Genomic DNA, 20166 nt, shown 5'->3' with positions numbered 1-20166 from the left:
TCCCTTTGCCCTCCGCATGATGATCCTTCTGTCTTTTCTTTACTTAGGTGCTGTTGGAGACTGGAAAGAACACTTCACAGAGGAACAGAAGGAACGTTTTGAGAAGATTTTCCAGGACAAAATGAGGGATTCCAATATTCGGTTGAGCTGGGCTTTATAACTTACTTTTTAAGACAGAATTTACGTCAGACAGACAATTGCTAGCCTCCCAAAACACATTCATTTATATTTCCTTTGCATGCACTGAATAGGCTTCAGTAAATTAGAAGGAATAAAATGTGTTTTTCAGCTGTATGATCAATATATAACCATGCACTGTACAAATAGAGCATGCTCAGTATATTTAAGCTATATTGATTTTATTTGATTAGGTGGAAAGAAATCAAGATCAATAGCTGTTATGGAAGCATTTAACAATGTTGAGAATGTAGACAAACGGAGACCCATCTTGCAGGTTATTAAGATATTGTATTGGCTGCAACATCATAGTACTTTTAATTAAATACAACAGAACAAAAAATAATAACGAATGTGTCTGGAAATAGACCACAGCTAGCAAACTGTATGTTGCAAATCAGCAATATCTTAAACAATCTTAATTCAAGAGCAAATTGGGATTTACTAAATAGTTGCAGCGGATTAGAGTAGCTACTCAGTAATTCAGCTCAGTAAAAACATCTGCAAAAACAAACTCCTTGTGAAGTACTGATCGCCAGATGTTTTCAGCATTTTTAATGGTTACCATCAAAAATTACTTGGGGAAATTTGCATGAGCATGGAGATTAACAGGATCCTGTAGGTAAATGCATCACATGGTTTACATGAGAAGAGAAATATTCTTGCTTCTACCATTAATTCCATGCAGAGTTAGTTGAACTCAGTCGAAGGACACCGTTACCTCTCCGGAAAAGGACAAAAAAAATAATCAAATTATCTAAGATTACCGTCTGTGAAGTCCCTATGGTGACCTCTTGACAGTAGTGAACATTTGGTCTTGAATCAATACATTTTGCATTTAAAAAATCAAAATAACATTTTAACATGAATAATCCATGCTCACACAAAGGATGGCTTCTTACAAGAAGCACCAGAAATCTGCCAGCAGCAGCCACGGATTTCAACATAGTGGAAGAGAGAAATGGGGAGGGGAGGGGTGGAGAAGAGCAGTGGCTGAAAGGAGGGGCAAATGGAAGGGGCAGGAAGAAAGATATGGAGGGAAGAAGGGAGATAGATATACATTTCATGAACTACCATGCATCTTTACAGAAATGTAAAGGACTCGGTTTATAAAAGCTACTTTAAAAAAATATATGGAACAATTTATTTTCTGACAGTATAAATAAGCTTCTAAAAATTAGAACCGTGCTGAAGGACTTCAGGAATTTTAAAGAGTTGATTTCATGGTGTGTCTACTGTAAAATTAGATTGAATTCAATAAAAACATTGGAAATTAAGTTTGTGCTCTATTTGTTCCTCAAATACGGGGCTGGATTCTCCGCCCCGTCACATTTTTGTTTTACCCAGCCGTCAGGATGCTGTTTTGCCGGCTGGCCAATGGGATTTCCCATTGTGGGGCAGCCCCACGCCGTCGGGAAACCCCTGGGCTGCCAGCAAAATAGAGTATCCTGCCGGCAGAGAATCCAGCCCAGGTGTCTGTCGATCTGCAATTAGTGTGGCCAATCCACCTACCCTGCATCTCTGGTTTGTGGGGGCGAAACCCATGCTAACACGGGGAAAATGTGCTCTCCACACGGACAGTGACCCAGAGCCTGGATCGAATCTGGGTGCTGTGAGGCAGCAGTGCTAACCACTCTGCCACCATGCTGCCCAGGAGTCTCATTAATATATAAGCGAATGTTAGAGTCAGGTGACCTCAGACTGACTAAGGAGCTGGAAGAGAGGTTGCTTGTGCATGTTAATACTGTTATTCACATATTTTGGATATATTTGACCACAGTTAATGTTAATAAATTGTTTATAGCTTTAGCTACAAGTGTTATTGTATAAAAAAAGATCAGGCCATCTGCTAAGAACATTATCCATGGAATGAAGTTTTTGGAACATATGCCATAAAAGTTGCAATTATTTGATTCTGTTTTTCTTATCAGAATCCATTTGGCTTTGAAACTGTATGTAGATGTTTAGACAGCTCCAACTGTGGAAGATTGAAATGATCAACCACTGATCAACCATTATGACCAAATTACGACAAAGGCAAATTTCCTTCATAAAGAGGAAGTTTACATTTTCACATGGTCACGATAACCACAGAATGTTTATGAACTGGTAACTATGCCATAATTTAAGGTGTTAAATGTATGAGAAATGGAGAAATGACAAAAATCCTCTTAAGGCATCATAGCTTTATTTTCAGATATATCAATTCTGTTTTATTGTCACAATCCAAGAACTTTTCAGAGCACCCAAGTCAAAGAGAAAGTGTTTAACTTTAGGTTATTAATTCATACGTATAGATCCTATGTGAGCTATGGACATACAAAAATAAAACTATTCAACATGGCATATGACTACATGAGCATCAACAAGTGGACACATTGCACAAAAATGTTAAGAGTCTCCTAATCCCGCCCCCCCCCCCCCCCCCCGAAAATATACGTTTTAAAACAGGACATCGAGAGTTGAAAAGACTTTCTTTCAAACGTTTCCAGTAATGAGTGTTATTTCCGTACTCTGCAGGAACTTCTGCTAACTATAATTTCCTTACTATAACATGCCTTATTTGTACACACAAGATAACACAAATACACGTGATTCCAAAGCTGAATTGTTAGCTTGCAAGATTGGTTCCCTTAATTGGAAGCTGAAGAATCTGTTCAAAAGCAGATTTAAATTGAACACTAGGCACTTGAACACTGCAAAATTCTGATAATCCCAAGAATTTTAAAGTTTATGTCAGACAAAAGGGTAATTGTTAAGAAATTAATCTTCACATTTTAATCACTTATTTAAAAAAAGTAAATTCACTTTTCGGTAACCATGCACAGACCGATTTCCAAAACTATTATATAATACATTAAAACAGATTTTCTTTTAAAACTTACTTTTCTATTAAAAATTCTTGCAAATACTGTGCATGTTCATTTAGTAACAATCTACGAATATCAGTCATGGGGACTATTTGTTCTAGAAATGTGTCGATGCTAGGTTTACCATTCGCTAATGCAGGCTGATCTGAAACAACTTCAGCATGACAGCAAGAGCTTGGTTTGGAAGAGGACAAAGGATTGCCGCTCACCCAATCTGAATGGCTGGAGATGATGAAGAATGTGCAACCATACCAGCCTAATTTTGGTGAACTTTTTGTCAGGAAAAAGAAAACACTGCAAGCTTTCTATATTGTGAAGTTGAACAAAGGCAAAGCACACTTGAGCATTTGCCACCCTTGAGCTCCACCAAGTGGATCACTTATTTCATGGTGTCATCTTGGGTGGTTCTAACCAGACATCCTAAACCCTTCTATTCATCCCCGAATCACACGAGGCTACTTAGAAAGCCAGGGTCACGGGATAGCTTAATAGTTCTACCACTACCAAACATAAGAAAGGGAAGCAATAGCATAGTGACAAAGGTCCACCAGTTTACAATTAATGAATATGATTCCTTTTTATTAAGTAGGGTTATTGAATCTTTAACATGTTTTGGGGATAGCATTCCATGATCATCATCTTTTCTGAAAAACAAGCTGTAAATTAATGACCTTTGTTAGTGTTCTTATATTCTTATGTTCTTATTCTTATGTTCTTATACTGATGTGGGCCTTAAGTTCCCACTGTTGATCCAATGCCCATACATTCTGTATATTGAACATATGGACTGTTAGCGATTGGTTTCAAACAGATTTTAAATTCAACATGGGGCTTTTGAACTAACAATGCTAAGTTCTGCTCAGCCTAAGAATTCAAACATTTATGTCACACAAGTATAAAAGAAATTCATCTTATTTTTTTGCGATCACCATTAGTAAAATATAATTTTAGAATTGCATTGGTTATTTCGCCATTGCTATGGAAAATAAAAGCATGGGGCAGGCATTTGATTTGGTGCAATTTAATGTCTCAACTAGAAACTCAAGCCTAATCTCAAGACTGGGGCTCATTCTCCCTTTCCCCCCACAGCCCTCCATCAGGACAGTAGCTACATAATTGTTTCAGGAGAAACTTAACCAGAAACCAAACTAATCTAAACATAAGCTACGCAGATGTTTGGCATTTGACAGCTCCAAGATGGTGTAAGTATAGCTGGCTAACTTTAATAAATTCAGAAGACCAAACACTGAAATAAACAATCAACATTGCTTGAGACGAACACATTCTACCAAATTGTTTCATAGATCTCATCACATATATCAGAGCAAAAGGTGAAGCTGGAATTTATTTCCAATTCTACTTCAATTCCAGCTATTATGTTAAAGGGAACAGATACATGAACAATGCTTCCTCACCCAACAGGTCTGTTGACACGCTTCCTGCTAAACCACACTATGTTACTTTGCCTTAAAAATAGTGTTGGTTTCACAGCTGCAAGGGCATTTCTACAATCCAATGTCTCTCTTTTTTTCATACTTTTGGTCTATGTATTTGATAAAATGGTTTCGCTGCTGGAGGACACCAGATTACAAGTGGATGAAGAGATGCTGCAAGCCCTTGCTGTTGTATCGCTGTGTTGTTTCCAAACTTTGATGATGTCTTTTCCATCAGGAACTTGTGAAGTTGAACCATTTTGGGCAACAAAGCAGTTACACCTGCAGAGATTTTGTCCCATTTCCTGGAACTTTTTTCTGAAACTCCTGTTTAACCAGAAGTACACAATGCAGTTGAAGAAACCATTTCCACAAGGTAACCACAGGGCCACGAATTCCAACCACTCTGGCGCCCTCTGCTCTGTTAGAGCTGAATTGGAAGGAATTAGCAATCAGTTAGATTCCACTCAGTTCAAGACACACGGCATTACTGAGCATTGCTTATTTGAAATAAGTATCCAATTCAATTACATCCCTATCTTGAAAACCTTTATTTGAATATTAAATCAGTAATTTAAATATTCTGCAGATCAATTCCAACTAAATGGGTAGTTTTTGAAAGACCTTAACCAACAAACATTCTCCTCTTCCTATCGGAATTAAAAATGGAATTAAGCTCCCTTAGCCAGTCCCAATAAAGGCCCCTACTGCAATATTTTCAAATTTCTATATTAAACACCTCATGGTCTCTGAAAAAGGCTCCTTGGTGTCAGATGAAGGGCAGTTATATGTTGTGGGTCAACAACCACAGGCGGCTAGGTTAGCACTGCTCAAAGTTTCAGATAGTTCTCCTACAAACAAACATTTATGGATAAACCCGAATTATAGAGCGCGATTCTCCGGCCTCATTGCTCTCTCACCTCAAGAGTAACTGGACGGTGAATAGCAGGAGAGCCAAAAACGAGATCTGTGCCAGGCAGCGAACAGTTTGCAATGCAACTGACCCACTCCCAGAGGCAAAAATCAGGATCTCACCATAGTACGAAGAGAAATCAGTTATCGCTACTTAAGCCCAATTTCCATACAATTAATAAGAACGACCCCATATCCAACCACCTCCCGAGCGATGCTCACACTGGCGCCGATTAGTTCTCCTTTTGAAAAAGGTGAATCTGGCGGAAGGGTTTCTGCGAAGAGCCGAGTAGCCATTTTTGCCCACAGGCAAAGAGCCCGGGAGTGTTGGGCTTGCCACCCCAATGCTCGGCCTGGGGGGGGGGGGGGGGGGGGGGGCAACCACTCGCAGCACCACAATGACAACCTTGGATAATGTTTACCCATTCCTGGGGCAAAACTTGTCCCTTCCTGCCTGCTTCACTGATTGTCCATACCCCCGCCGACTGCTGAGGACTCTGGCTGAAGGCTTTTGCTGGTAGCGAATTGGCAATCGTGGTTAAGTGAACACTTTACAGATGTCAAGTGGGTTCCTGTGGGTAGGTTGGCCATGTAGCATGTGGGAGTCATTGCCTAGCATCCCAAATATACCTTGATGCTTGGACACTGTGCTTGAAAACTGAAGGAGGCAACACCACACTCAACATCCAAATACCTTCGGATGGGGCACAGCTCTGGGGACATTTCCACGGCAGGAGGGTGGGTGAGTGCCACGGAGGATTGGGGGGGGGTGGGGGGGGGGGGGGGGAGAAATATGCCTGAAGAGATGCAGAAGAAAGTGACAGAGGCATTATAATGGTTGCGCAAAAAAGGAGTTTAATGTGCTGTGCAATACTCCATTTCAGATAGTGCCAGCCCCCGACCCCACATGTATAGCCGTGCCTTCCTGTCCCGTGTGCTGACCTTGAGACATGGCCTCATAAGAGGGTTGGAACTCAAGGGAGACGGTGCCCACCATAGCAACTCCATGGGACGGGTTCAGGTTGGCACTCAGCGCCCCCTCCTCCCAGTTGGTCCCCATCGGCCACCTTGGTACAGAGGGTTCAAGCCCTGGCTGCCCTTACATCATCTGGCTCTGCCAGCCCTGGCGGTTCCCCAATGTCTGCACCATTGTGTCGACACCTTCGGCGATGCTACTCAATGACTGGAACATGCTCTGCAGCGCCTCAGCAATGCCCACCTGCGACTGGGGCAAGGTCCACAGCGCCTTGGCCATGCCCATCTGAGATTGGGACACGTCTCGAAGAACATCATCAAGGTCAGCCTGGTACAGGGTGACATCAGCCAGCGAGGCAGACATTCTTCTGAGGCCCAGCCATGGCCATCACCGACTGCACAATGCCTTCGACATCTTCACTCCTGGTGCCAACGTCATGCATCAGGCTTTCTACTTCAGCGCCACCCTAACAGTGTTGGCATCGGTGCCACTCATTGCCAGTGCCATCACCCACAGCCCTAGTCTCTGGGACTCATTCAAACTGCTATGGATCTGCTGGGGTAATGCTGACATCTCCCTCGGAATTTCTCGACTGCTCCCAATTGTCTCCATCAGCAACAGGTAATCCACTTCCAGAGGCTCAGCGTCAGGCTGGGACAGACCTCCGACTGCTGTCTCGGCTGGGGGTTCCAGCCTCTACCAGATGTAGATCAGCAGCAGTGTGGTGCTCACCAGATTGTGCCCCAAAATACTGACCACTAACATTTCCCACCGAGGTGTGTGTATCTGCGCTGGTGGAGGGTGGGGATGACAGCTGTGCCACAACTATAACAGTTGCATCCTCGGTGCGCCCCTCAGAGGTGTTCTCAGTGTCAGGAGAGGGGACGCCCAGAATGGACCAGCTCCGTCGGCCGGAAGACCTGTAGGAGAATGGACATGTGGTCAGTGGGAGGGATGGGTCAGTCAGTAAGGCAATAACAACTCGCGTTTGACAGGTCCTCTGGGTGGTTCCTCACCTTGGCGGCATCCGTCAACCTCCGCGTTGGTGACTGCCCTGTCCGAGGCCACATCAATCACCTCCAGGGCCTGCTCCTCGAAGGAGGTGAAAATTCTGATGTCCGGCACCTCATCGCCAGTCTGGGCCCTCTCCCGTGGGAGACCTTTTCCTGAGGAGACAGAGGGCATCGTTAGCCACACATGTGGTTCACTGTGGTGGGAGAGAGAGTGAAGGTGGGTTGGGGGTCGCTGGTGTCTACTCACTTGTGCTGCCCAGTGTAGGTCATTCACCTTTTTCCAGCACAGAAGGCCAGAACCCCTGATCAAACACCCTGAGCTTTCGGCTGCTACCACCTCGTCCTAGGGCACTGCTGCCCCAAGGCTCACCCTCTGAGACCCTCGGGGGAAACAGGATATCCCTCCTGACCTCCACTGTTTATAGGAGCCTCCCTCGGTCAGCATCTCCGATGTACAGAGAGCACAATTTCAAATGATACTTGGCAATGTGGAAACAATAGGCAGGATAGTGGCAGGCTTCAAGAGAACATAGGTACACTAGTGAAGTAGGCAGACACATACCAGATGTAATGTGTGAGAAGTTGTGCACTTTGGATAAACAACATGGAGACACAATAATTTAAATGCGACAATTTTCTGCAAGGAGGGGGGAATCCGGTTGTGCATATTTACAAATCTTTCATGGTGCAGAGCAACGTGAAGCAGTTAAGAATGCATACGAGTGTTTCAGTAGGGGCATAGAACTTTCACCGCGTGTTAAATCACACTGTGTCATATCGAGCGGTTATCAGGCACGACTTCCCGGGTACTTCCCACCGGACGAGGCAGAGAGAACAAGGCCCAAATTTAACGGCAATTAGAACAAAGAACAAAGAAAATTACAGCACAGGAACAGGCCCTTCGGCCCTCCCAGCTTGCGCCGATCCAGATCCTTTATCTAAACCTGTCTACTATTTTCCAAGGTCTACTTCCCTCTGTTGCCACCCGTTCATATACCTGTCTAGATGCCTCTTAAATGATGCTATTGTGCCCGCCTCTACCACCTCCGCTGGTAAAGCGTTCCAGGCACCCACCACCCTCTGCGTAAAAAACTTTCCACGCACATCTCCCTTAAACTTCCCCCTCTCACATTGAAATCGTGACCCCTTGTAACAGACACCCCCACTCTTGGAAAAATCTTGTTGCTATCCACCCTGTCCATACCTCTCAATTTTGTAGACCACAATCAGGTCCCCCCTCAACCTCCGTCTTTCCAACGAAAACAATCCTAATCTACTCAACCTTTCTTCATAGCTAGCACCCTCCATACCAGGCAGCATCCTGTTGAACCTCCTCTGCACCCTCTCCAAAGCATCCACATCCTTCTGGTAATGTGGCGACCAGAACTGCAGCAGTATTCCAAACGTGGCCTAACCAAAGTCCTATACAACTGTAACATGACCTGTCGACTCTTGTACTCAATACCCCGTCCGATGAAGGCAAGCATGCTGTATGCCTTCTTGACCACTCTATCAACCTGCGTTGCCACCTTCAGGGTACAATGGACCTGAACTCCCAGATCTCTCTGTACATCAATTTTCCCCAGGACCCTTCGATTGACCATATAGTCCGCTCTTGAATTTGATCTTCCAAAATGCACCACTTCGCATTTGCCTGGATTGATCGCCATCTGCCATTTCTCTGCCCAACTCTCCAATCTATCTATATTTTGTTGTATTCTCTGACAGTCCTGCTCGCTATCTGCAACTCCACCAGCTTTAGTATCATCTGCAAACTTGCTAATCAGACCACCTATACCTTCCTCCAGGTCATTTATGTAGATCACAAACAACAGTGGTCCGAGCACAGATCCCTGTGGAACACCACTAGTCACCCTTCTCCATTTTGAGACACTCCCTTCCACCACTACTCTGTCTCCTGCTGCCCAGCTAGTTCTTTATCCATCTAGCTAGTACACTCTGAACCCCATACGACTTCACTTTTGCCATCAACCTGCCATGGGAAACCTTATCAAACGCCTTACTAAAGTCCATGTATATGACATCTACAGCCCTTCCCTCATCAATTAACTTTGTCACTTCCTCAAAGAATTCTATTAGGTTTGTAAGACATGACCTTCCCTGCACAAAACCATGCTGCCTATCACTGATAAGTCTATTTTCTTCCAGATGTGAATAGATCCTATCCCTCAGTATCTTCTCCAACAGTTTGCCTACCACTGACGTCAAGCTCACAGGTCTGTAATTCCCTGGATTTTCCCTGCTACCCTTCTTAAACAAAGGGACATTAGCAATTCTCCAGTCCTCCGGGACCTCACCCGTGCTCAAGGATGCTGCAAAGAATTAGTGCCGGAAATGAACACCCTCGAGTTTCACGGCGGGCGGACCCCCCACGACCTTCACACCCACGCCTGGCAGCTCCCTGCTAACAAGGGGGTGCAGCTCATTAACGCTCCCGGAACTAATTCCCTGGCAGCACACAACCACGGTACCACATAGACTTGCATCACGATTCAAGTATGCTGACCAGGCCAGGGTGCTGGACGCCATGGAGGCAAGGTGGGACACCCTGCACCCCCAAGGGGGTTGGACGACCACAACAGGGTCACCAGGTAGGCAGTGGCATCAGCGGTCAGTTCAGGCAGTGTAACCAGGAGAGCTATACAATGCAGGAAGACGACAAGCGACCTCGATTGTGCTGCACGACCAGCTGTCCGGGCATACAGGGCATCCGTGGATTATTGGATGCACTTGTGGGTTGCAGCTTGGGATGTGCTGCACTAATCCCTGCTCGAGCCAGCGCAGGTGCCACAATGTCTTCTTATTGAGACCGAGCATCCTGCGGCACAGGCTGTCCACGATCTCCTCAAACGACTGACAGCGCCTGTACACCTTGGGCAGGCAGTCAACAGTGTCCCCCTCTGGGCCCCTCCTCTGCCTGATGGGTGGCTGGATCTGCAGGGTGTGTGGCATGTTGCAGCTTCTAGCCTGCATGGCCACCACTGCCTTCTTCTCCAGTGTCTGGCCACCTGGGCTGCCACCAGCAGTGGGAGGGCTGCTGGCGCAGGGTCAACAACACCATCCATCATGCTGTCTGTAAGGATTTGGAGATGGAGGGAGGCCAATAATCAGGGTTGCCACACCGGGACACAAATCCGCCAAGCCTCCCCATTCCCTCTCCCCCCCCCCCCCCCCCCACTTTCCGTGTACCGCCTTCTCTCAAGTGTCCAGCGAGCAGTTGTGCTGAGAAACCTGCTTTGCACACACCCCCACCCACAGCAGGAGCCTCTAGATCCAAGACCCTAGAACCCCTGTCAGGAACATTTGTGACCCCGTGCTCAGCTGCCCTTCTCTGATCCACACACTCCCCCTGTGGTCGTGGGGATACCCCCAGTGCCAAGGCCCAACTCTGGAGTGTTTGATTGTGGGCTGCTGCCTCTGTGGTGTCAACGCCCCCAGGGTTCAGGAAAAGTGCTCGCACCTCAGTTTGTTTGGAATGCTAAGCAATAACACTTGTCTGAGACTTAGCATGTATACCCATTGAAGTGCTCACACAAATAACAATGCCAAATCCTGATTAGCAAGAGCCTTCAGCTGTGAGGCTAGGGACTGCTCACAGTCAGAGAGAGTTGGGTGACCACCAGCATATAACCACAAACAGGGTTGTGTCCTTGAAGTGTTTGGTAGGACAAACCAGCAGCAGCTGTAGTTGCCCAGGTTATGGGTATGCACAATACAAGTGGATGGCCTGTAGGCCCTGCAGATGCCAAGCCCCATGCCACTCCAGTGGGTGATCCCCGATTTATGGCCCCCAGCCCTCCAACCATACCAGTCACCCCCCCCCCCTCCTCCCCAAGGGGTCCCCCACATTTCCCAAGCACTGGGGCAGTATTCCAATGCCCCAGGATGTATGCCAGAGAATAGCAATGGCTACTTGCCTCCCCAGCTCTTCTCAGCAGCCATTGCGCGAGCTGCACTTATTTAAATAGGAGTGCTAAATGGCACCCGCACGACGTCCCATTGGAGATCCGGTTAGTTTCCAGGAGAATGTTAGATTAGGCCATCTCGCTAAAAGATGGAGATCGCCCTAAATTGGTCTCAAATGATGTCTCATCACATCTGGGTGGGATCCAGAACCCGCCAACGAGAGCGGGCCGATTAGATCGCGAACCAATTTGCGCCCGGGGCCGATCCAGATTTCAGCCTTTCCCATGGATTAACAGACGATCTCAGATCCTGCTGGGCACAACGCAGTGGTTAAATCACACCCATAGAATATAAAAACAAGGAAGAATAGTTTTAATAGGGAGGCGATGGCATAGTGGTATTGTCGCTGGACTAGTAAACCAGAGACCCAGAATAATACCACTGCAGATGGCAAAATTGGAATTCAATAAGGATCTGGAATTAAAAGTCTAGCGATGACCATGAAAACATCGTCAATTGTCGTAAAAAAAAAAAAATCTAGTCACTATGTCCTCAAGGGAAGGAAATCTTCGTCCTTACCTGGTCTGGCCTACATGCAACTCCAGACCCACAGCAATGTGATTGACTCTTGACTACCCCCTCAAGGGCAATTAAGGATGGGCAATAAATGCTGGCACAGCCTGCGACGCCCACGTCCCGGAAACAAATAAAATAAACAGGGTATTGCAAAGTAGATAAACAAACTAGGCATGTCAGAAAGGTAATGAATCTACTCACTGTGTTCAAGATAGTTTGCTGTATTGCATTATTGACTGGAATTTACCACAAGACTAATAGCAATCTTCACTCATTGTTATATGGAGAAAATCTGACAGCAACTTTTAGAGTCTGCACTTGTGCGGTTAAACAGGAACATGAAAATCTAAAAACTGCTATCGTACCCTGCTCACGATGCTGCAGCCCTTGCTGTTATATCAATTAGTCTATTAGCAATCGTGTGAATCTCCTGTACATGCCCACTAACCATCAACACAGTCGAAAGATGTAGGTACATTTAGCAGCGAATGAGAATTTAAACTCATTACCGAGAAACCTCTGCTGCGAAAAAACAATTTATGAATCAATTTTTTAAAATTAAAATTTTGTCTCTCCTTCCAGCCATTTGTATTTCCCAATCCTTATTTCATTTTCTGTACACAGCTTGAATTTCCTGTTTCTGAATCGGAGTGATTCAATGAGGGTTCTTCAATCGGATTGATTGAAGAACTTCCCTATTGCTTGCCCTGTTCAGACACCATATATCCCCTATAGAGGGCGCTGTAGTGAAGGTTGTAGAGTGCTGAGCTTGCTCAACAATTCGCAATATAGAACTAGCTTATATCCCTAACTGGCAACCCCCCCCCCCCCCCCCCAAAACAACCATGTACAACAAAGCAGGTAAGTAACAATGTAAAACTCAGAAACACATAGAACAATGCAAAAAAAATCACAGATCTGATAGGACAATGGTTTCTTTCTCCACTGATACTACCGAAGCTGGTGTACTTTCAGCATTTTCTAGGTTGAACACAGTTTCCATTATGTTTTTTTTTCCTGCTTTGTGCCAGTATTGACAGTAGAAGTGGTCAGCGCCTTGACATCCCAGGAAATTAATATTGAATCAGGGACAGGGACTCTGAAAGCAATATCACAGTAATGAAGAAAACAATGGCACTGCAGAGTGACAAATTCCCAGGACCAATGAGTTTCATTGCAAAGTTTTAAAGGAAATAAGCAAGAAAATTGGAAGATTAAAGCTGCAAGAGCCTAGTTATGGCTGATCTTCTTGCGGCCTTCACTCCACTCGCCAGTCTGTCCCTCAATCATTGATCCTTTGCTGAACAAAAACCTATCCAACCACAGCCTTGAACATATTCAATGACTCTGCCTCTGCTACTCTCTGGGGAACAGAATTCCATAGAGCAACAACACTCTTTCTCCTCATCCAAGTCTTTAATTGGAGAACCCCAAATTACAAAAAAAAAAAAAAAATTAATTTGCCCCCTCGATCTAGACGCAAGAGGAAGCGTCCCCTCATGTGTGATTAAAATCACACATGGTTATTGCAATACCTTGCATAAAAGCCATTATTTTTTTCCTGTTCACTATCCTACAGCGTAGTTACTGTTCGAAGGCCTACAAACTACTCCCACAAGTGATCTCTTACCATTACTATTTCTCATTACCGAAAGTGCAAAATTGCATGTGTCATTCCATTGCTTGTGGGGAAAATAGGAGCGGAAAACCCAGAGAATTATAGGTCCGTTAACTTAACATCTGATGCTGGGAAATTGCTACAATTAAGGAGAATCAAAGATAGACTGAACATGCTGAAGATTTTAGGCCATCCAAGGTCTCCCAAAATTTGGCAACAGAGTAAACCTGAATTTGATGAGCTGAGATTTTTTAATTTTTTTTTATTTAAAAAAAAGTGGTGAAGCAGCAGGCCTTTGATATTATTTATATAGACTTCCAGATAAATCCCCCGACAGAGGCTGTTGGCTAAAGTTAAAACACAATGAAATTGAAGGCAAATTATTGACCTGGTTGGAAATTGCTGAGAGATAAGTGGCAGAGAGTAATGATAGTGGGCAGGTACTCAGATTGGCAGGATGTGACTAGTGGTCTCCCACAGGGATCTTTACTGGGGCCTCAACTAGTCAGTAATGACTTAGATAAAGCAACAAACAATGTGTCAATCACACAAGGATAGGCGACATTATAAGTAGTACAGTGGAGGACAAAAAATTTCAAAGATATAGTCAATGGGCAAAACTGTGGGAACATAATTTCAATATAGGAAATATCTGGATCTAAAAAGGATAAATCAGTATACAATCCACATGGTAAATGCTAGAACAAGCCGGGTTCAAAGAGATTTAGGAGTCAAGATACATTGATCATTAAAAAGCCGTGAACAGGTACACAAAATAATCAAAAAAGTTCATGAAATGCTGGCCTTTCACCTGCGTGCTATAATAAGGAGATAGAAGTTATGTTGTAGCTACACATGCCCTCATGTGGTCCTCATCTTGAGGGCAATGTTCAGTTCCGGGCACCACAGTGAGGGAGGAAATATTGGGCTTGGGAGGGTATGTAGTGTACATTTACCAGAATGAAACCTGGACGACAGTGGTTAAATTACAATAGTGTAGGCAGCACGGTGGCCTAGTAGTTAGCACAGCTGCCTCATGGCGCTGAGGTCCCAGGTTCGATCCCGGCTCTGGGTCACTGACCGTGTGGAGTTTGCACATTCTCCCCGTGTCTACGTGGGTTTCGCCCCCACAACCCAAAAATATTCAGAGTAGGTGGATTGGTCAAGCTAAATTGCCCCCAAAAAAAATGGGTAATCTAAATTAATATTTTTTAAAAACTACAATAGCGTGTGGTGGCAGTGGGGTTAATAAGATATGACTGTACTCCGAAATTTAGAATTTTAAGGGGTAATTGATTAAACTCTTCAAAATTTTAAAGGGGAGCCAATCTATACAGTAGACAGAGAGAAGCTATTTCAGCTAGCTGTATAGGACTCAGAGGAGGGAGGGGGAGATAGCTTAGAAAATAGAGCCAGAAACTAAGAAACATATTTATGCACAAAGGGAGATAGAAGCTTGGAACCCTGCAAGGAAGGGCAAGTTGATGCGTTGCCAACTGTTAATGTTAAACTGGAGATCAATTTTCTTTTAAACCAAATTTATTCAGGAACATGGGGTACATGGCAACAGGTGACTAATCAGTAATGATCTCCTTGAATACAGAATATGTTCAAGGGACAGAATAGACTTTGGCACTTCATTAAGGATATCCTGCTCAATCTTTACAAATTCCTGGTCTGGGCTTAGCTGTATTGTTGTGTACAGTATTGGGCACTACACTTTGAGAAACTTTGGAAAGGGTACAGAGAGTTACCAGGACGGTACCAAGGAAGAGGGACCTCGGTTATGTGGATCAACTGGAATTGTTCTCCTTTTGAGGAGAGAAGATCAAGAGGAAACCCAATAGAGTTATTTAAATTGATGGGTCTTGATAGAGCAAATAGAGATACCATATTCCATTGGCAAGTGGGTTACTGACTTCGAGGCAACAGTTTTAAAATAATTGGGAAAAGAAATGGAGAAATCATCACACAAAGGGACTAAATTAGACAGATCTTAAAAGCTGATGAGCTGAATGGCATCCTCCAATTCTGTAAGATTCTGCTCTGAATTTTTTAACCCTGCCACCCCAGAGTTGGTGGGGAACAGGTCTCCCACAGGTCTGCTGCCTATTTACACTCTAATGAACGTGGATTGGAAAAAGGAGGGCCTTCCATCCTCACCGGAAACCCTGCCTTGGCAAGCCAGGCGTCAATCAGATTGGCTGACAACTTTCCAGCCCATCCAGGCACAGCGCTGCAGTGCCCCGAAGAGGCACTTCATTGAATAGGTGTAACAAAAACCTGCATAAAATCCTAAAGAGCCAAGATTTGCATTTTGAAGAGAATTTTAAAAAGGTGGAGAAAGAGATGAAGGGCAGAGACACAGATTGAATTACAAGTATTAGAACACAAGAGGGTCAAATGGTGGAGCAAAGGGAGAAGAAAAGGTTGCACAAATGGCTGGAGATGGCCTACTTGGTCACAGTAGGCTAATTAATAATACCTGATGTTACCAAACATCTGTTGCATAAAATAGCCAGTGTTAATAATACACACACTGATGGTCTTTAAAACAAGTCAGCTAATTGACGTTCTTCCCTCCCCCCCCCCCCAAAAGAACACTTCATAAAACAATCCTTTGTAAATTAAAAGCAAAACATTGCTATAGTTGCTTGCTTTTGAAATAAAACCTCTACTTATGACAGTGAATTCTTGGATTGACATAACTCAAGAGGACAAGATCTGATTATAAGAGCAGAACTATTCCAAATTTTACCCATAACTAGCCCTAGTAATGTTGGAGAACCCATGAAATGACGGGATTTCCAGACATACAAGTAGCACCACTGGATATATTTAGGGAGGATATATCACTCAAACATCTTTAAATTAAAAACAAAAAAAAACTAAAAGTCAATTTAAATGCAATAAACTCAGGTCCAGTCGAAGCAAAGAAACCATGTGACGTCCCCTCTTCACAAAGGCACCCAGTGAACAGCTAAATTGGTGTTCAGTGGTCATCAGGCATGGCCCATGGCTCAAAAACACAGATAAACAGTGGGAGGGTCCCTGCCCCCTGCCCAAAGAACATTTTCCTTTGTAAAATGTATAAACACATAGCTTTAGTTGCTTCGCTTGCACTGAATCCGTGACACATGAAGGCTTATTCCAACTAAGATGAAAAGTAGACGCCAATAGAAGTGTGGTGCCTTTTGCAGTTTGAACACTCACCCTGATAGATCATGTTACAGACACAGGGGCTCCAGCAGCTGTAATAGACTATAACCACAGGCACTAATACTCTCGAAGCAGCATCGTGCCTCCGGCTCACCCTCGACACTTTAAATCGATTCTTCTGGCTCCTGGCGACGAACCAGAGGCGGAAATTAGCCAAAGTCATGATGAGTGAGCAGGGGAAGAAGATGAAGGCGGTCAGCAGGAGGGAGTAAGCGACGTTGCTGGAGAAGTCCAGATTGCAGATCAGAGAGGCCCTGGAGAAGTAAACCTTGACAATTCCTCGGGGGATGGAGATGGGAAAGGAGAGGACGGGCGGCAGGAGCCAGACCAGCGCGATGAGGGCTTTGACCCGGCCATTGGTCATCACCGTGCTGTACCTGAGGGGGAAGAAGACGGCGATGTAGCGCTCGATGCTGATGGTGGCCAGCGAGTAGATGGAGGAGGTCAGGATGCTGGCGTCCAGGAAGACCACCATGTGGCAGAAGGGGGAGTCGAGCTGGTCGCGCAGCTGCCGCACGCTGTTGCCGTACAGGTTGAGCGGGATGACCACCAGGGCGAGGGCGGCGTCCGCCCCGGTCAGCGACAGCAGCACAAGGCGGCTGTTCTTGGACCAGCCCGACACCGGCGACGAGATGACCAGTAGCACCGCCACATTGCCCAGGATGATCAACACGCACAGCACCCCAATGATCCACAACTTCAAACTGTCATCCGCCTCCCCCACAGCTCTGGCCAGCCCCATGCCGGTCACATTGACCCCAGCCTCCCCCACAGCTCTGGCCAGCCCCATGCCGGTCACATTGACCCCAGCCTCCCCCACAGCTCTGGCCAGCCCCATGCCGGTCACATTGACCCCAGCCTCCCCCACAGCTCTGGCCAGCCCCATGCCGGTCACATTGACCCCAGCCTCCCCCACAGCTCTGGCCAGCCCCATGCCGGTCACATTGACCCCAGCCTCCCCCACAGCTCTGGCCAGCCCCATGCCGGTCACATTGGCTCCGATCCCGCCTCCCTTCCCCCCCGAGGACAGATTCCACCCGGTCTGTCTGCTGTGGCCGAGGAACATTGTGTTGGGCGTTGGACAGACTCGAGTTGTTTCCAGCCAAAAGTCCATTCGGGCCTAACTTTTGGCCAAGCTGCCAAATGTAGAAAAGCAGCCGGGCTGGGGCCATCCCTCACCTTTAAATACTGATTACCACCTGGGCCGCGGGGGGGGGGGGGGGGCGGCGGCGGCGGCTAAACAGGCAGAAACAATCCTCGTTAGCGGTGTTTTAATTTTATTTAAATGTGAGTTGAAAGAAAAGGGACACGTGTCTGAATGACTGAAGCCAAGTGGAAGAGCTGGCCACCCATTGGGTAGCGTTTGAATAAGTCAGCGTGAAAACCGTTCATTTACATTTCCGTGTCCACTTTTGTCCAGGAGGCCTCAAGGTTTGGTTGCAAAAGTACCCTTCTCTTGGGAAAAGTTAAGTTCCACATTGTTTGCCAACAATTCTAGATGTGACAAATTGAGCAGATGAAAGGTTTCACTTTTATGGAGAAAATAGTGCTGCGTGTAACTCCATGCCAAACCGGCTGAACAATTCTGATATTCCCCAGAGGCCTTTATTGGTTCATCTGTTCACTTTCCACCTCACCAGTATTCCTCCCCTCCGCTCTGCTGACTCTTCAATCTACTTCATTCATTCCCCATGTTAGCTTTGTCCACTTTAATCTCTCCTCATCCTTCCGGCCAGGCAGTATTCCAGACTGTGAAGATTAACAGTTACTCCTGGATAGCAGGACAGTTTCTATTTCACAATTAACATGTGTTCCATTATGGGTCCTCCCAACTCAATCAAGACAGGATTTCCAGGGTGCTGCAGAAAATATAGGGCGCGATTCAACCGGACAAAATCTATGTTTGGTTTTCAGTGCGTTTAATGGGGTGTTTCTCGCCACTATTCAATGGCACTTTGCGAGATTCAACAGCCTTGTCCCGACACCAAGTCGAACACGACAAGGCCGTTTACTTGCACCCACTGTCTTTATATTGAGAGGATCCATGATAATTATTGGCCATTAGTGGAGTTTCTACACACTTTTCTTTTTGACCATGAATATTTTCTGTAGAACTGACAGCAAACACTGGCCCAATTCTGAGTGGTTACAGAAGTGGAGAGACAGGCAGTACCTTTCCAATGTGGAGCACAGCTGCAGATAGGTGGAGGAACCTTGAAAGAGAGAACAGTAAACTGAATGTCCTGATGGAAAAAAAAATCTAAGACAAGCTCTTATTTTGCTCGTGATTATTGCCCTTATGAGAACCAGCTACATTGGATCATAAATTCCTGGCTCCCCAGCCAGGGTTGGGGAATATCCTAAAGATCTGCTAGGAATCCCTCTCTGAATGTCGTAGGTAAGCATTTGGATGGCAATTGTCCAGAAGTGCTAACTCCCTCCGGGCAATTGCGCTGCACTGGGATTCATTAGGAAAAAGCAATTTACATCACTAACTTCAGAGGACTTTACTGTCACGCTAATAGTTATTGTGAAAATGCTAGAAGTAATAAAACCTCTCCTGAACCCTGCATGGGACTCCCCCCTCCAAACCCCCATGTGGGATTCTTCCCCCCCCCCCCAAACCTGACTCTCAGACCCGAGCGAACCCAGCTGACTCCCCCCCCCCCCCCCCCCTGAGCCAACCCTGCAATGCCCATGAACCTGACCCTCCAACCAGGCTGTATCCACCCCCTGACTCCGACTGGACCCTCACCCAACCCGACATGACAACACTCCCCTCCCCCTCCCCATCTCCGGTGTTCGACCGCTCAGCCCACCCACCCAAAATATCTGACCCCTGCACCAATGTGTTGGAATAGTCAAGTGTAGCGACACAAAAACACTGATGACGGTTTCAGCAGCACATAAGCTGAGGCAGGAGTGGAGTTGGGAGATGTCACAGAGGTGGAAATAGATGGTCTTAGTCACAGTGTGGACATGTGGTCAGAATCCACTGTAACACCCAGGATGCAAACCTTCTGCATTGAGTTAGGCTGAACTCTGAATTTTACGACAGGCTTAAAATGCAATCGAACATGGGTGTCTGATAACAACGTAAAACAGATGAGGAAAGGGGCCTGAGTCAAACCAATAAATCCCATATGAGGTCTTCTCTTTGTGGGGTTAGTGGTTTGAATGTATTACAATGAGGGGTGGAACAGTTACATATGCTGATTGATACTGTAAAGGCCAGAGCAGACAGCCATGGTTTATTATTGGTTATCTGGTAAACCTTTCCAATCAATGAGGGGAAAGTGTTTCCCTTGCCTCAGTGCACAGCATTATTCCTCCTATGTTGCTTAAGCTGGTCAGGCCTTTAAAATTCATATTTTAACTCTGAATAGCGATCTGGAGAAGTGGGAGGGTAAGAAGTGGCACTTACAGCTCCCTCCATTGCGCCTGA

The 20166-nt window shown here is 45.6% G+C and overlaps 2 protein-coding genes across 4 annotated transcripts in view; one reads left to right on the top strand and one right to left on the bottom strand.

Annotated features, from left to right (window-relative positions):
• sult5a1 (sulfotransferase family 5A, member 1) overlaps positions 1-1454 on the top strand; it is a 173452-nt gene extending 171998 nt beyond the window's left edge. For both annotated transcript variants that reach the window (XM_038806491.1, XM_038806490.1), the window contains one exon: positions 48-1454. In XM_038806491.1, coding sequence (XP_038662419.1) covers positions 48-160 — 113 coding nt within the window. In that variant the 3' untranslated portion in view covers positions 161-1454. The remainder of the gene's footprint in view (positions 1-47) is intronic.
• A 1156-nt stretch (positions 1455-2610) lies between these two features.
• On the bottom strand, positions 2611-17521 carry zgc:162592 (uncharacterized protein LOC561993 homolog). Of its 2 annotated transcripts, XM_038806487.1 has the most exons (3): positions 16716-17521; positions 7385-7534; positions 2611-4910 (listed from the first exon to the last, which is right to left on the bottom strand). In XM_038806487.1, the coding sequence occupies exons 1-3, from the start codon at positions 17509-17511 to the stop codon at positions 4591-4593; spliced, it is 1266 nt and encodes a 421-aa protein (XP_038662415.1). In that variant the 5' UTR covers positions 17512-17521; the 3' UTR covers positions 2611-4590. The 2 variants fall into 2 exon arrangements, with proteins under 2 accessions (XP_038662415.1, XP_038662416.1); XM_038806488.1 differs by lacking the exon at positions 7385-7534 and having other exon boundaries at positions 16716-17518.
• Between the last annotated feature and the right edge of the window lie 2645 nt (positions 17522-20166).

The sequence above is a fragment of the Scyliorhinus canicula genome, chromosome 9, assembly GCF_902713615.1.
Source record: "Scyliorhinus canicula chromosome 9, sScyCan1.1, whole genome shotgun sequence".
NCBI lineage: Eukaryota > Metazoa > Chordata > Chondrichthyes > Carcharhiniformes > Scyliorhinidae > Scyliorhinus > Scyliorhinus canicula.
Note: the sequence above shows the minus strand (reverse complement) of the source record. Positions and strands in the feature narration are given on the sequence as shown.

Bases quoted from the DNA above. Each gene is read 5' to 3' on its own strand.
- zgc:162592 (XM_038806487.1), bottom strand. From the start codon at position 17,511: ATGGGGCTGGCCAGAGCTGTGGGGGAGGCTGGGGTCAATGTGACCGGC. The intron at 7,535-16,715 runs GTGAGTGTTCAA...CTGTCTCCTCAG, and splicing joins CTGTAACATGATCTATCAGG to GAAAAGGTCTCCCACGGGAG. The intron at 4,911-7,384 runs GTGAGGAACCAC...CTTCCAATTCAG, and splicing joins GGTTGACGGATGCCGCCAAG to CTCTAACAGAGCAGAGGGCG.